This window comes from Alnus glutinosa, chromosome 5 (genome assembly GCF_958979055.1).
Source record: "Alnus glutinosa chromosome 5, dhAlnGlut1.1, whole genome shotgun sequence".
NCBI classification, from domain to species: domain Eukaryota; kingdom Viridiplantae; phylum Streptophyta; class Magnoliopsida; order Fagales; family Betulaceae; genus Alnus; species Alnus glutinosa.
The window spans coordinates 7,681,591-7,694,759 of record NC_084890.1 but is presented as its reverse complement, the minus strand read 5'-3'; the positions used below and the strand labels follow the sequence as shown (position 1 = coordinate 7,694,759).

Below are 13,169 nucleotides of genomic sequence, written 5' to 3'. Positions count from 1 at the left end.
AACTGTGTCTGCACCATCAAGGGCTTAAATTACTCAAACATATCATCAACAAACAAAGTATTGCTCCACTTCAGCAGCAGCATGAAATTGAATTTAAAAAATTAATAATTTCAAGTCAGGATACTAAACATACCCTCAACTATCACAATAGCTATCACAGAACCGCCACAAGTTGGATCAAAGGCAACTGCAGTAACCCCAGAACCCCATGTAGTGGTTGCTGCAGATTGAGCTGCAGCCTCAGGACTCACATAAGCAGAAAAGTTTGAAACTGGCGAGCAATGAAGTGGTACAGTGTCGCTGAGATCTGGATCTGTCCTTTTTCCTTGCGTTGCTTCAGATATTAAATATTCTTGCCAACTAAATAAATATGCAGCCAAAGGGGCAAAACCCGCCCAACTGGGAGGACTAAGCGAAGGCGGCAACCCATTGCTCAAACTTGTCTTTGGAGTTGCTTGAAATGCATTTCCAGGTCCAGGAGTGACCTCCCAAACAACAACAGTGGATGGGTTCACAATAGGAACACCTGCCACATGCATGGCACCACTATCTGTTATGATAGCATCAGCAGCCATGATCCCACTAGGTCCAGCACCCAAAAGTCCTTTGCTTGTGCAAAACCACTTTGACGATGCACCATTCTGACTAGGAGGCCACTGGGACCAATGAAGTTGAACAGAACCGGATGAGAAAACAGAACAGACGCAAAGAAAGTTGGGCCACCGAGCTGAAACAAAAACCAAAGATTGCGTCAGATATAACATTCTTGATGGTGTTCGGATTTATGAACTGAATTTGTTTACAAAAGCAGACAACAACTAAGTTTGGGAATACATTATTATTCACCATTATCATAGTAAATAGTACTAGTGGCAGTAATACGTATATAAGATTGTATATTATATCAATAATTTTGACAACCAATTAATTTGAAAGAATCATATTATTGTCTTAAAAAAGAAAAAGAATGGATACATAAATTTATCACTTCTTCTATAAGTAAAGTTTTTTTTTTTTTTTTTGATAAGTAAGAAGATTTCATTAAAAAAAGCGTAAGGCTTCCTAAGTATACACAGGAACAACCCAATTAGCTCACATAAAAAACCCAAGAAAACCCACAAGGATCTACATACCCACAACACCCAAAACCCACATGAAACCCAAAATACATTAGAAGCCCCCAACAAACACCATCAACCACCCACAAGGATCTATAAGTAATGTTAAAATTTTCTCATTTTCTTTTATATCACAGTTTTTACAAATTATAATATTCAAAAGATAATACTATATGTTTTGCATGGTACATCCCTTAAAATGAAATTTGAATACGAAAACATGAAAAACTACCAGCAGAAAAACAGGAAGAAGAAAAAAGGCACTTACCCTTCTCAACAATCTAGGATTCAATCTCATGCATCACTAGTTAATGTAATTGAGTTCAACATTAAGAAACTACAACCACAGGACTATTGACAAACAAAGTTTTTTTTCTTTTTATTTTTGATAAGTAACCATTGAAGAACAAAGTTAATCCGGTAATCATCTGGTTTATTTGAGTTCCAAGATCTCAATCACCTAGTTTAAGCTTGCTACCAACTATGGTAAACAACCAACACCTACAAGTTACACATGAAATATTGTCCATCAGACATTAAAATTCCTGCTGTACTGGGCAGGGTCATAAACACATTGTAAAGAGAAATTGCAAAGAACAACAAACCTGAAGTTTGAGACTGCTGTGAAAGGAACTTTTCCTCAAAAGTTGACTTTGAGGTTGTTGGAGTACTGCTTTTGGAGGAAAGCCACCTATACTGATTTTTAGCACAAGTAAAACAATTAAAAAAAAAAACTTAAAATGCAAGATCACACGATAAAGGAATAAGTAGAACACACAAGAACTAGGATCTGAGACAATGCAGAAAAAATAAGGGAAAATGCAAATATATTTGAAATGTACAGATTGATGAGCAATATATTAATAGATATTGATCACATAATGACTTTAAACAGCAAGTACAATAACCATCAATGATGTAAAAAGTTTACCCAAACCTACTCATAAGCCAAAATGTTATGATATGGTTACAAATTAGAAAAAAGGATTTCGCCCTATGCGGTTATAACACCCATGTCCCACATTGGGAAGATAAGAAATAGCCCACATAGAGCGGGTGGTTTATAAAAATAGTCATGAGTATCAAATCCTACATCCTACATTGCTTAGTTACCAAGTGAAACTGGCTTTATAAGAGATTTTAGGGAATATCCAAATTTACTAGTCATTTTGGGATGATAGCGCAAATATGACTAGCGCTTTTCTCTTAGTTGTTACAAATAGTATCAAAGCCAAATTGTAACGCCATGCCATGTGGTACTAGAGCACCGCATAACGTGGCCTAGACGAGGACATAAGAGGTCTAAGAGAGGAGTTTGTAACACCCCTGTCCCACATTGGGAAATAAGGAGTAACTCACATCTGCTTTATCACCCCAAAAGGACTAGTCAATTTGGAGTTGCCCTAAAATCCCTTATAAAGCTCAATTTCACCTAATAACTAAGTAATGTAGGACTTAGCACCCATGAGTTTCTTTCTATAAAGCACCCACTATATATGGCAACTCTTCTTCCCAATAGGGAACGGGGTGTTACAAACTCTCTTAAATCCCTGACATCCTTGTCAGGACCACGTCATGCGGGTTTGACAGTACCACGTGGCCTATTACTAGGTGGCTTTGATACCATTTGTAATAACCTAATGAAAAAGCACTAACCACATTTGCGCTATCACCCCAAAAGGACTAATCAATTTAAAGCTTCCCTATAATCACTTACAAATGCCAGTTTCACCTAATAAATAACCAATGTAAGACTTAGCACCCATGAATTTCTTTCTATAAACCACCTACTCTATGTGGGCAACTCTTCTTCCTAATATGGAGCCGAGGTGTTACAGTAGTAGAGGAAAGGCTTGAACAAGCCCATTAAAAATGTCTACAAGAAATCTTTTTGATTGAAGCAATATAACTAGTCATGAAGAAACAGATGAAAGCTCTTGAAATAAAATTTTTGGAGGGAAAACAACATACTCAAAAGTGAAAGGCTCCGCATTTAGAAAGGGGTAAAATGGTCTTTATCTCCAAAGACTCTTCCTGATTATTAAAATGCAAAAGAACCGAAATCAGTTCTAAGAATAATTAGTACAGCAGCAGGAGAAACGGACACTACTGGGGAAGAAACTATTTTCTGTCATCATAGATGCTGGCTTCTTCTTGTTCTTCTCCTCTGTTACTAAGGCTGCTGATATTTCTTCTTCTCCACTACCATGAACTTTTTTCATTCTCCCCCCTGGTTTGGCTGCTATTATTGCAGATGCATTTGACTCTATTCTATCAAACCCTAGACTTCTCATATGGTGGATGTAACATTTTAGGACAGAGGAGAATAGGCTAAAAATACTATCATTTTGTTTATTTAAATTCCTAGACATTTACAAGGAAATTCCTAGTTCATAATAGTAAAAGACCTTCTTCTATGTCTGACTGCACCCCTCACGTCTTAATTTTACAGAATTCCTTGGTCAGCCACAATGTCCGTTCTAACACTCAACACTGGTGTCAACACCTACAAATCATAGCTTAGAACAATTCATGCCTTGGCATGAATTACTCCGAAATTTAATCAAACAAAATTAAGATATCTCAACTCTATATGGAAACAATTAAATTTGTTGGATATTTTTTGATAAGTAATAAACCAATCCCATTGAAAGCATAAGGTGCCCTTAAGTACACAGGAAGTATACAAAAGAAACCATCTAACTAGAAAGAACAAGGACGTAATTTTCTCCTCCATGCCTAAGGCCCATCCTTTTTCAATAACATCAAACCCGTAATTCTTCTAAAAGATTGCTCTTTTTCCTTGCTACATTGCCAAACATCTCCTCATTTCATCTCATCAAATCAATTTTCAAAGCCTTGAGCTTGCAAGCTAAGACAATTTGGCATACCTTGGAAAAGATTAGACTCCCACCACTGTTTCACCAAGCCCACAAAACCTTCCACCTTTAGCCACATGTTTTCAAATTTGAAGGGCCTACTCCCCCTTAGAACATTGCCACAATCAAGAAGGATAGCAAAATGATCCAAACATAGGCGAGGGAGCTTCTTCTAGGAAACACCCGGAAACAAGGCCTCCCATTTCGGAGAGAAAAGAAATTTATCAATCTTGGACCACACGAGGGGATCATGTGAAGTTGACCATGTAAAGGCACCACCAACAAGAGGAAGGTCCATCTGGCTCTGATCAAAAATAAAATCAGAGAACTCCATCATGGCATAACATAAACAAGCCGCACCTAACCTTTCATTGGGGAAGCGAGTGACATTAAAATCACCCCCAATAAACCAAGGCAAGTTCCAACAACTGAGCAAGCCAGCCAATTCATCCCATGAAAGCCTTCTATCCCTAATAGAATTAGGGTCATAAACACCTGAAAAGGCCCAAGTGGAATGATCGGCAATGTTCCTGAAGGAAACAGCTAGGGTGTAGTTCCCCACACACTCAGCTACCTTCTCCACCACCCTTTTATCCCACATGATTAAGATACCCCCTCCCCATTGGAATCCAAACAGCACCATTCCACATGATTACAACCCCATAAATTGAGCAAAATTCTGCGCGGCATAGCATCGAGCTTAGTTTCTTGAAAGCAAACAATGTCCACCTTCCAATCTCTAATCAAATTCCTAACTCTCAGACTTTTTTTTTCCCTCGTTCAACCCTCACATTCCAGGAAATAATCCTTGGCTTCATAAAAACATTGGAAGTACCCTCACCTTGCCTTTACCACGACTAGAGCACTCACCTCTAGCTGTTAAGGATACAAGCCTACCTAAACCTCAAACCCTAGCTGCCGCCACTACATCCCCATCACAAACCCTACCCGAACCTTCCACACAAACACAAACCCTAGCTGCCGCTACAGCTCACTCACAAACCCTAGAGACATCAGCCATGATTCGAGGGAGATTTCCTAAACTAGACAACCAAATATTCTTACCATATCCTACCCACAACAGCTAGCATCCCCTCATTAATTCCATACAAGCCAACAGCTACATTGTCTATGAAAACATGATTCTCCTTTCCTTATTCTGTCTTTTTTTTTTTTTTTTTTTATAAGTAAGTTTATTAAAAAGCGTAAGGCGCCCCCAAGTACACCGGAGGTATACACGAGCAGCTAAAGTCAGCACAAAAAAAGAAAAAAAGCCCAAGAGGACCAAGCCCGAAACCCACCAAAAACCCCAAAAGGAAAACCCTAGAACTCGAAAAAAAAAACCAAAACAACCCACAAAAGTAACCTAGAGACAACCCAAAAGCCCTCTAAAGAACACTACCCTACAACTTGAGGCCCTTTCCTTTCCTGCGCCTAGAGGAGTCCGAAGCAACACCATAGTTAACGGAACTTTGTAAATTCAGCAACTCCCTCTTTCCCTTCAATTTCTGGCGCGCTATCATCTTCTCACGCAGAAATTCCTCTTCCATGGCATCCCGAATAGCCAAAGCCTCCTCCTCAAAATCACCATCCATATCCCAATCCAAGGGCAAACCATCCCAAAAATCATTGACGTCCTCCCAAACCACAACCTCCCCGTTATGATCAAATCCAACCGGCCAATTTCGAGATTGGCAGCCTCTCGAAGGGGAGGAAGGGCCAACCATCCCTAAAACATTTGCCTTCCGAGGCAAGGTGGGAGAAACTGGCACCTTCAGACGATGGTTGAGAAACCACTTCTTAAGACCCAGCTTCACTGGGGGCTCCGGAGAATCAGCAACCTTCTTAACTGGCGTCTCACTGTCAGCACAACCAGGAATCAGACAAGAAGAGGCAGAAACCGGAGAACGAGCTGGATCTGCCGGACAAGACAGATCAGAATCCGCCACTGGGGGAAAGAAGAAAACGCTAGCCCCTCTCCCGGAAGAAGGCAGATACGGAACCACCCCAGGAGAAGGCAACGACGGTGGTTCCGTCTGAAGAGAGCAACCAAGAATCGCTGACGGAGTCGGATCCGCGGTCACAGTGGCTCCCGACGGAGCATCCTCTAAACCCCTAGTAAAAGAACGAGCCAGACGCAACCCAGAAGACAACTCCGACGTCAACTCCGGCAAGGATCTAACATTCGGCAGAGCCGTTGCCGCCGCCTCCGAGAAACTTTGAGGCAAACCCAAAGGGCACAAAATCGGACTCGATACCCGCTTCGAACCAGTCTCTTGTAAATATGGAAAAGATCCCTTATAGTAGAATATGCCATACACACGGCAGTATGTAACATCAATATATATATTACATCAATACAAGACCTAGGCATCAAGCGCCCAAGGCATTTTACCCTAAATTCATTTTAGTTTACATGGTATTAGAGCCTCTCAATAGCCAACGCTCTTCCATGGCCAACCCCAACCCTGCAGCGTCTGAATTCATGCACAATGTTACACAACTGGGCAGCATTAAACTAGAGGGTCCTAATTACCTAGGATGGGTTGCTCAGTTTCAACCTATTCTATGTGATGACCTTCGAGGTTTACTTGATGGTTCCGAGCCATGTCCCCCACAACTCATCGCCGATGCAGCTGGCGATGCACAAATACCTAATCCAGCCTAGGTTTCATAGCTGCGCAGAGATCAACAACTACTCAATCTTATCATTTGTTCTCTTGCTCCCTCCTTGGTCCCGTCGATGTACGGTATAAAAACATCACGGCTTGCCTGGAGCAATTTGGCAACTCGGTTTGCTGCTACATCTCGATCCAGAATCTCCCATCTCAAGCGCCAGTTACAAGGCTTGCAGCAAGGGAATAAGACTTGCACTGAATATCTCAACCAAGCCAAGACTTGGGCCGACGAACTTTCTGCAGTCGGTAAGCCCGTTGATGATGATGATCTCATTTCATTCATCATCAATGGCATCAATCCAATTTTCAACTCCTTCGTCACTGCTTTCACCCTTCGTGACAGAGAAACATCATTTCATGACTTTCAATCCAAACTTCTCAGCCACGAAATCCTACTCCAAAATCAACAACACACCACTGCACCAGAAGCTGGGTCCCTTACTCTCCATGCTCACCGCACCAAACCACCTTCATACACCAACAATTCCAACTTCCGAAAACCAAAATTTTTCCAAAAACCCCCTGGATAGTACCATCACCCCTCACCTCACAACCAATTTCATACTCCTCCCTTTTCTCCACGATCTAGTCCCAATTTCTCTCCACGATATCGCCCACCATCGTCTTCTCCTCTCCCTACTACCGAGCCCTCCAATCCTGAAACCCCTCCTTCTTCAAGACAGTATTCTCCCTGCCAGATATGCGGCAAAACCAGTCACCGTGCCCTAGATTGCTTCCATTGCATGGACTTTGCATACCAAGGGCACCATCCTCCAATGCAACCCGCCGCCATGACAGCTCAAGCCAATGAAAAACTGACCTCTCAAGAATGGCTAGCAAATTCTAGAGCAAACACGCATGTCACTGCTGAATCTTCCAATCTCACCAATTCTCAACCTTTTGACGGATCCGACACAGTTGGAGTAGGTAACGGAGCAGGTCTGCCTATTCAACACATTGGTTCTTCTTTAGTTCATTCCCGTACATCTTCTTGACATAAATTTTTACTCAAAAACATTTTGCACTGCCCTTGGGCATCTGCCAATTTATTATCTATTAACAAATTCTGCAAAGGTAACAAATGTTGGTTTGCTCTCACTGACGTTGATTTCACTGTGAATGACAACTTGACAGGAACTATGCTGCTCCACGGCCCCAGTGAAAATGAATCCTTCCTCCTTGAATAAACGTAGCGGTTTCACTACCCTTCTTGGTGTCAAAACAAATGACATGGTTTGGCACCAACGGCTAGGTCACCCGTCTACCTCAGTGTTTCAGCATCTTATTCGTTCCCACAACCTTCCTCTCCTCGGTCCAGTTAGTCCTTCGTCCGTGTGTGAGTCCTGCCAGCTCGGAAAATCCAAATAGTTACCCTTCTCCACAGCAACTAGGGGGTCTACTACTCCACTAGAAGTTGTTCACTCCGATGTTTGGACTTCCCCGGTTCCATCTTTGAGTGGCTGCAAATTTTATGTTATTTTTGTCGATGAATTTAGTCGTTTTTCATGGTTGTACCCCTCATTTAATAAAAGTGATGTTCTTTCTTGCTTTATCAAATTTAAGCTATTAGTTGAGAATTTATTTGATACCAAAATTAAATATTTTCAGACCGACAACGGTGGCGAATATACATCCACAGCTTTCAAACAATTTTTATCTAACAATGGCATTTTTCATCGCCTCACATGTCCTCACACCTCTCAACAAAACGGGATTGCTGAGAGAAAACACCGACACATCGTCGAAAATGGAATAACACTTCTTGCACAATCTGGCCTCCCTGCCAAATATTGGGTCGACTCATTCCTCACCTCTGTTTTCCTTATTAACCGCTTACCAACTCCTGTTCTCCAAAACCAATCCCCATTTTTTACCCTCTTCAAGAAAGAACCAGACTACACTCTCGTTCGCAGCTTTGGATGTCTCTGTTTCCCACTACTTCGTCCATACGCCTCACACAAGCTGGCCTTTCGAAGTAAACCCTGCATATTTCTTGGTTACGCAGCCAATCAACGTGGTTACCGTTACCTCGAACCTCAATCTCAAAAAGTCTACCTTCCCCGCAATGTAGTGTTCGATGAAACTAAATTCCCCTCTAAAGCTCCCAAACTTCCCTCTGGTTCCTGCACTGTCACCACCCCTTCCGAAGCTCCTATCCTCTTTCAACCTACTCACATCTGCACTTCCCAACCTCCCAACACTCCCTCACTCTCCCTTCCCCCTTCCCCTTCTCCTCCGTCACCAATCCTTGACTCCCCACCATCCTCCTCACCTTCAACCACCCTACCACCCACTTCTCTGCCTGCCCCTCAAGACCCACCCTCAAGTCCTCTCTCTGTCCCCTCTACTCTTCCTGCTCCTCTTCTACTTCCCAACAACCGACCCATCACCTGCTCCCTCACTGGCTCTTCCAAACCTAGATCCTTTCCTGGCTTTACCTCCTTTCTCATCAAATATCCTTTACTTACCGACAACTCGGTCAGACTCCCCCCTGAACCTTCCACCTATCGTCAAGCAGCCTCCAAACCCGAATGGGTTGCTGCCATGACTACCGAATTTCAAGCCCTTTTGCATAACAATACTTGAATCCTTATGTCCTCGCCCTCTACATCACAACGCTGTTCGCAACAAATGGGTGTTTAAAATAAAACAAAAATTGGATGACAGTGTCGACATACAAAGCCCGCCTCGTTGCCAAGGGCTTTGACCAACTCTGTGGTATTGACTACCATGACACCTTTAGCCCCGTTATTAAGCCCGCTACCATTCGCTTACTCTTAGTCTTGGCCATTCATTTCCACTGGCCTATCAAACAATTAGATGTCTCCAACGCATTCCTTCACGGTTTCCTCGATGAAGATGTCTGCATGGAACAACCGCAAGGTTTTGTGGACCCTACCTTTCACCACCATGTCTGCAAATTACACAAAGCTTTGTATGGCCTCATACAGGCTCCTCGGGCTTGGTACACCCAACTCTCTCACACTCTCCTAGAAATTGGCTTCTCTAGCTCTCAAGTGGACCCTTCTTTATTTTTATTCCACTCTAACGCATCTCACGTTTTCCTTCTAGTGTATGTGGATGATATTATTGTTACAGGTAATAATATGGAGACCATCCAAACAATCATCACCAAGCTACAAGCTAACTTTGCCATCAAAGATCTCGACTCCCTCTCCTACTTTCTTGGCATCCAAGCATCACGGGATTCAACCGGACTCCACCTGCGTCAATCCAAGAACATTCAACACCTCCTCACCCGCGCCAGCATGGTTGATTCCAAGCCCTACCGCACTCCATGCACCACCGGGTCCAAAATGTCCAAGTTTGATGGTGATGCTCTTCCCAATCCCTCCGAGTACCACCAGATTGTTGAAGCTTTACAGTATGCTACTCTCACTTGTCCAGACATAACTTACTCCGTCAACCAACTCTGTCAGCACATGCAATGCCCCACCTCCACTCACTGGACAGCAGCTAAGCGAGTTCTTCGTTACCTCAAAGGCACTATTGACTTTGGTCTCCACTACACTCCAAGCTCACTCCACCTCTCGGATTTCTTTGACTCCGATTAGGCCGGAAACCCCGACGACCGCTGCTCCACCACTGGATTTGGCATCTTCCTTGGCTCCAATCTCATATCATGGTCTACCAAAAAGCAGCACGTTGTCTCCCACTCCAACACTGAAGCCAAGTACCATGCAATGGCCCTTACAACTTCAGAACTTTACTGGCTCCGCATGCTATTCCAAGAACTACAAGTATCTCTTCCTTCTCCACCTACCATCTGGTGTGACAACTCTGGAGCCTTGTCCATCGCCTCCAATCCCGTCTCACATGCCCGCACCAAGCACATTGAAGTCGACATCCACTTCATCCGCGAAAAAGTAACCAACCGAGACATTCAACTCCGCTATATCTCCACCATTGATCAACTGGCCGACATCTTCACCAAAGGCCTCTCTACTGATAGGTTCTGTTTCTTGCGTGACAAACTTCCGGTCGTCCCTCCCATCAATTTGCGGGAGGGTGTTAAGGATACAAGCCTACCCGAACCTCAAACCCTAGCTGCCGCCACTACATCCCCATCACAAACCCTACCCGAACCTCAAACCCTAGCTGCCGCCACTACATCCCCATCACAAACCCTACCCGAACCTCAAACCCTAGCTGCCGCCACTACATCCCCATCACAAACCATACCCGAACCTTCCACACAAACACAAACACAAACCCTAGCTGCCGCTACAGCTCACTCACAAACCCTAGAGACATCAGCCATGATTCGAGGGAGATTTCCTAAACTAGACAACCAAATATTCTTACCATATCCTACCCACAACAGCTAGCATCCCCTCATTAATTCCATACAAGCCAACGGCTATATTGTCTATGAAAACATGATACTCCTTTCCTTATTCTGTCTTGTAAATATGGAAAAGATCCCTTGTAGTAGAATATGCCATACACACGGCAACATCAATATATATATTACATCAATACAAGACCTAGGTATCAAGCGCCTAAGGCATTTTACCCTAAATTCATTTTAGTTTTTACACTAGCATCGTAATTAATTGAGCCTTCCAAATTCTTTAGCTCCCTTCTCACTTTTGTACCACGTTTAGAAGGGGCAATCATCGCCTCAATCCGGCATTCCTCTTCAAGAAAGGTCAAAAGGGCCAAAACTTATGCTTATGAATCTCACACGAGATCCCCACAATGGGATAAATCGCCTTCAAACATTGCACAACCCAATTGGAGTGTCCCGGTTCAACCAATGAGGAGGGAGAAAAGGTACACAAAGGAGAAAAAAGATCGCCTTCTCCATCCCTATCTATCTCATCAACAAGGCACAAAGCACCACCTTTACCTTCCTCTTCAATAAGTTAAGCACCCTCTTGAAACAAAACCAATTCTGAGAGCAGCCTGGGAGACATATTGATGGGGGCAAGAGCAACATCCCCTGAAAAACACCACAGAGGACGAAGAGGGCTCCCCAAACTCAAACACCAACCTCCGCCCCCAACATCAGCACACTAGAACACCTTGGAAGAAACAGACCCAACGACTCGAGATACACCCAAGGAGGAACCCACGGCCGAAGAAGACTAGGCTATGGGACCACCAGCGTCAACAGACCTTGCCGAAGGAGACCCATCATGCCAGACATCATTACTAGTGGTTGTTGGGACAAGGGAAACCTTCAGCGAGACCTAGGCTACAAGCTAAACATTTGGCAAGAGCAAGAAAGGACCATCGGCGACATCTGTCCTCACCAGAGAAAACCCAAAATGACGGACGTCAGGACTCGTGGTCACCAGGACAAGGACGACCTCCTGCGAAGGCTGAGCTACGGGCTCAACAAACGGCGGGGACAGAGGACCACCAGCACCCTCTGGCCTTGCCAGAGAAGACCCATCAAACCGGACATCCCCAAACACAGTCATCAAGACCAGATCCACCTCCGGCGAAGTCACCGACAAGGCAAAACTTGGGTTGGGTGAGCTAGGAGCCTTGCAACCCGCACCCATGCTCGATAAGAAACCGAGCTCCACCTCATAACCCAGAGAAGAAAGCTTGATGAAAGCTTGATGGAAACTATTAGAACAATTAAAGCACCAAACTACATCATGATATATGCAATAAATAGATATATAAATAATCTAAGTTATCAGATAAGCTGAAGACAACAATTGCCTGCATACCTGAGACACCCCCGATAGCCACTTTGTAACAACTGCAATATCCTGTCGCCATTCATGCTCAAGCTGCCAACAGCTAGCATCACGCACCAGATTAACTGGCCCCTGAATGAATAGACCATATATAATAATGAGAATCTACAAAATTATATAAACAAAAGGCTACTAGCTACACAAAGGTAGGGAAAAGAGGCTAAACAAAAGGAAGTAAACTAATTGGTAGGAGGAAAAGACATCTACTAAAGTATTTGGAGAAAGTAATCCAGTCATGTAGCTTACTTGAGAAGGCTGAATCCAAATAGTTGTCCTCCCATGAAAATTAGCTATTAGTAAGGCACGAGGGCAGGAAGTGGGAGACCATTCAATAAACTGAACAGAATCACGAGGTGAATCTGCAAAAGGTATAAAAATGTATCATAAATGACAAAATCAGACCAATAACCCACCCACCCCCCGCCTCCCCCAAAAAAATATATATATATGGCAAAAAACCTTAAAGAGTTTCACAAACAATGGATTACATTAAACTACATATATGAAAAAGGACATCCTAACTTTTACCTATATGATAGACAAATTAGACACTTCCATACGTGTAGCAACAACAATGATGATGACAACAGAGAAAAGGTAAATCAATGATCAATTGCAAAACAAGACATGCTTTTTGCCATGTCTAAGTTGCGTATCATATGTAGATGTTTTGTGCCCATTTAGGAAGTACATTAGCCACAGGAAAAATTACAAAAACATAACAAGAAACTATATATAATTTTAGCGCTTCAATAA

General features: G+C 43.1%; 1 protein-coding gene across 2 annotated transcripts in view; it reads right to left on the bottom strand.

Annotated features, from left to right (window-relative positions):
* The window catches only part of LOC133867898 (mediator of RNA polymerase II transcription subunit 16), a 33,571-nt gene that overhangs the window by 7,093 nt on the left and 13,309 nt on the right, over positions 1-13,169 (bottom strand). Inside the window, exons 4-7 of one of the 2 annotated variants that reach the window (XM_062304663.1) lie at positions 12,660-12,772; positions 12,384-12,485; positions 1,724-1,814; positions 134-727 (exon numbers count right to left, since the gene is read on the bottom strand). In XM_062304663.1, the coding sequence (XP_062160647.1) occupies positions 134-727; positions 1,724-1,814; positions 12,384-12,485; positions 12,660-12,772 (900 nt within the window). The remainder of the gene's footprint in view (positions 1-133; positions 728-1,723; positions 1,815-12,383; positions 12,486-12,659; positions 12,773-13,169) is intronic. The other variant, XM_062304664.1, reaches the window with a different exon arrangement.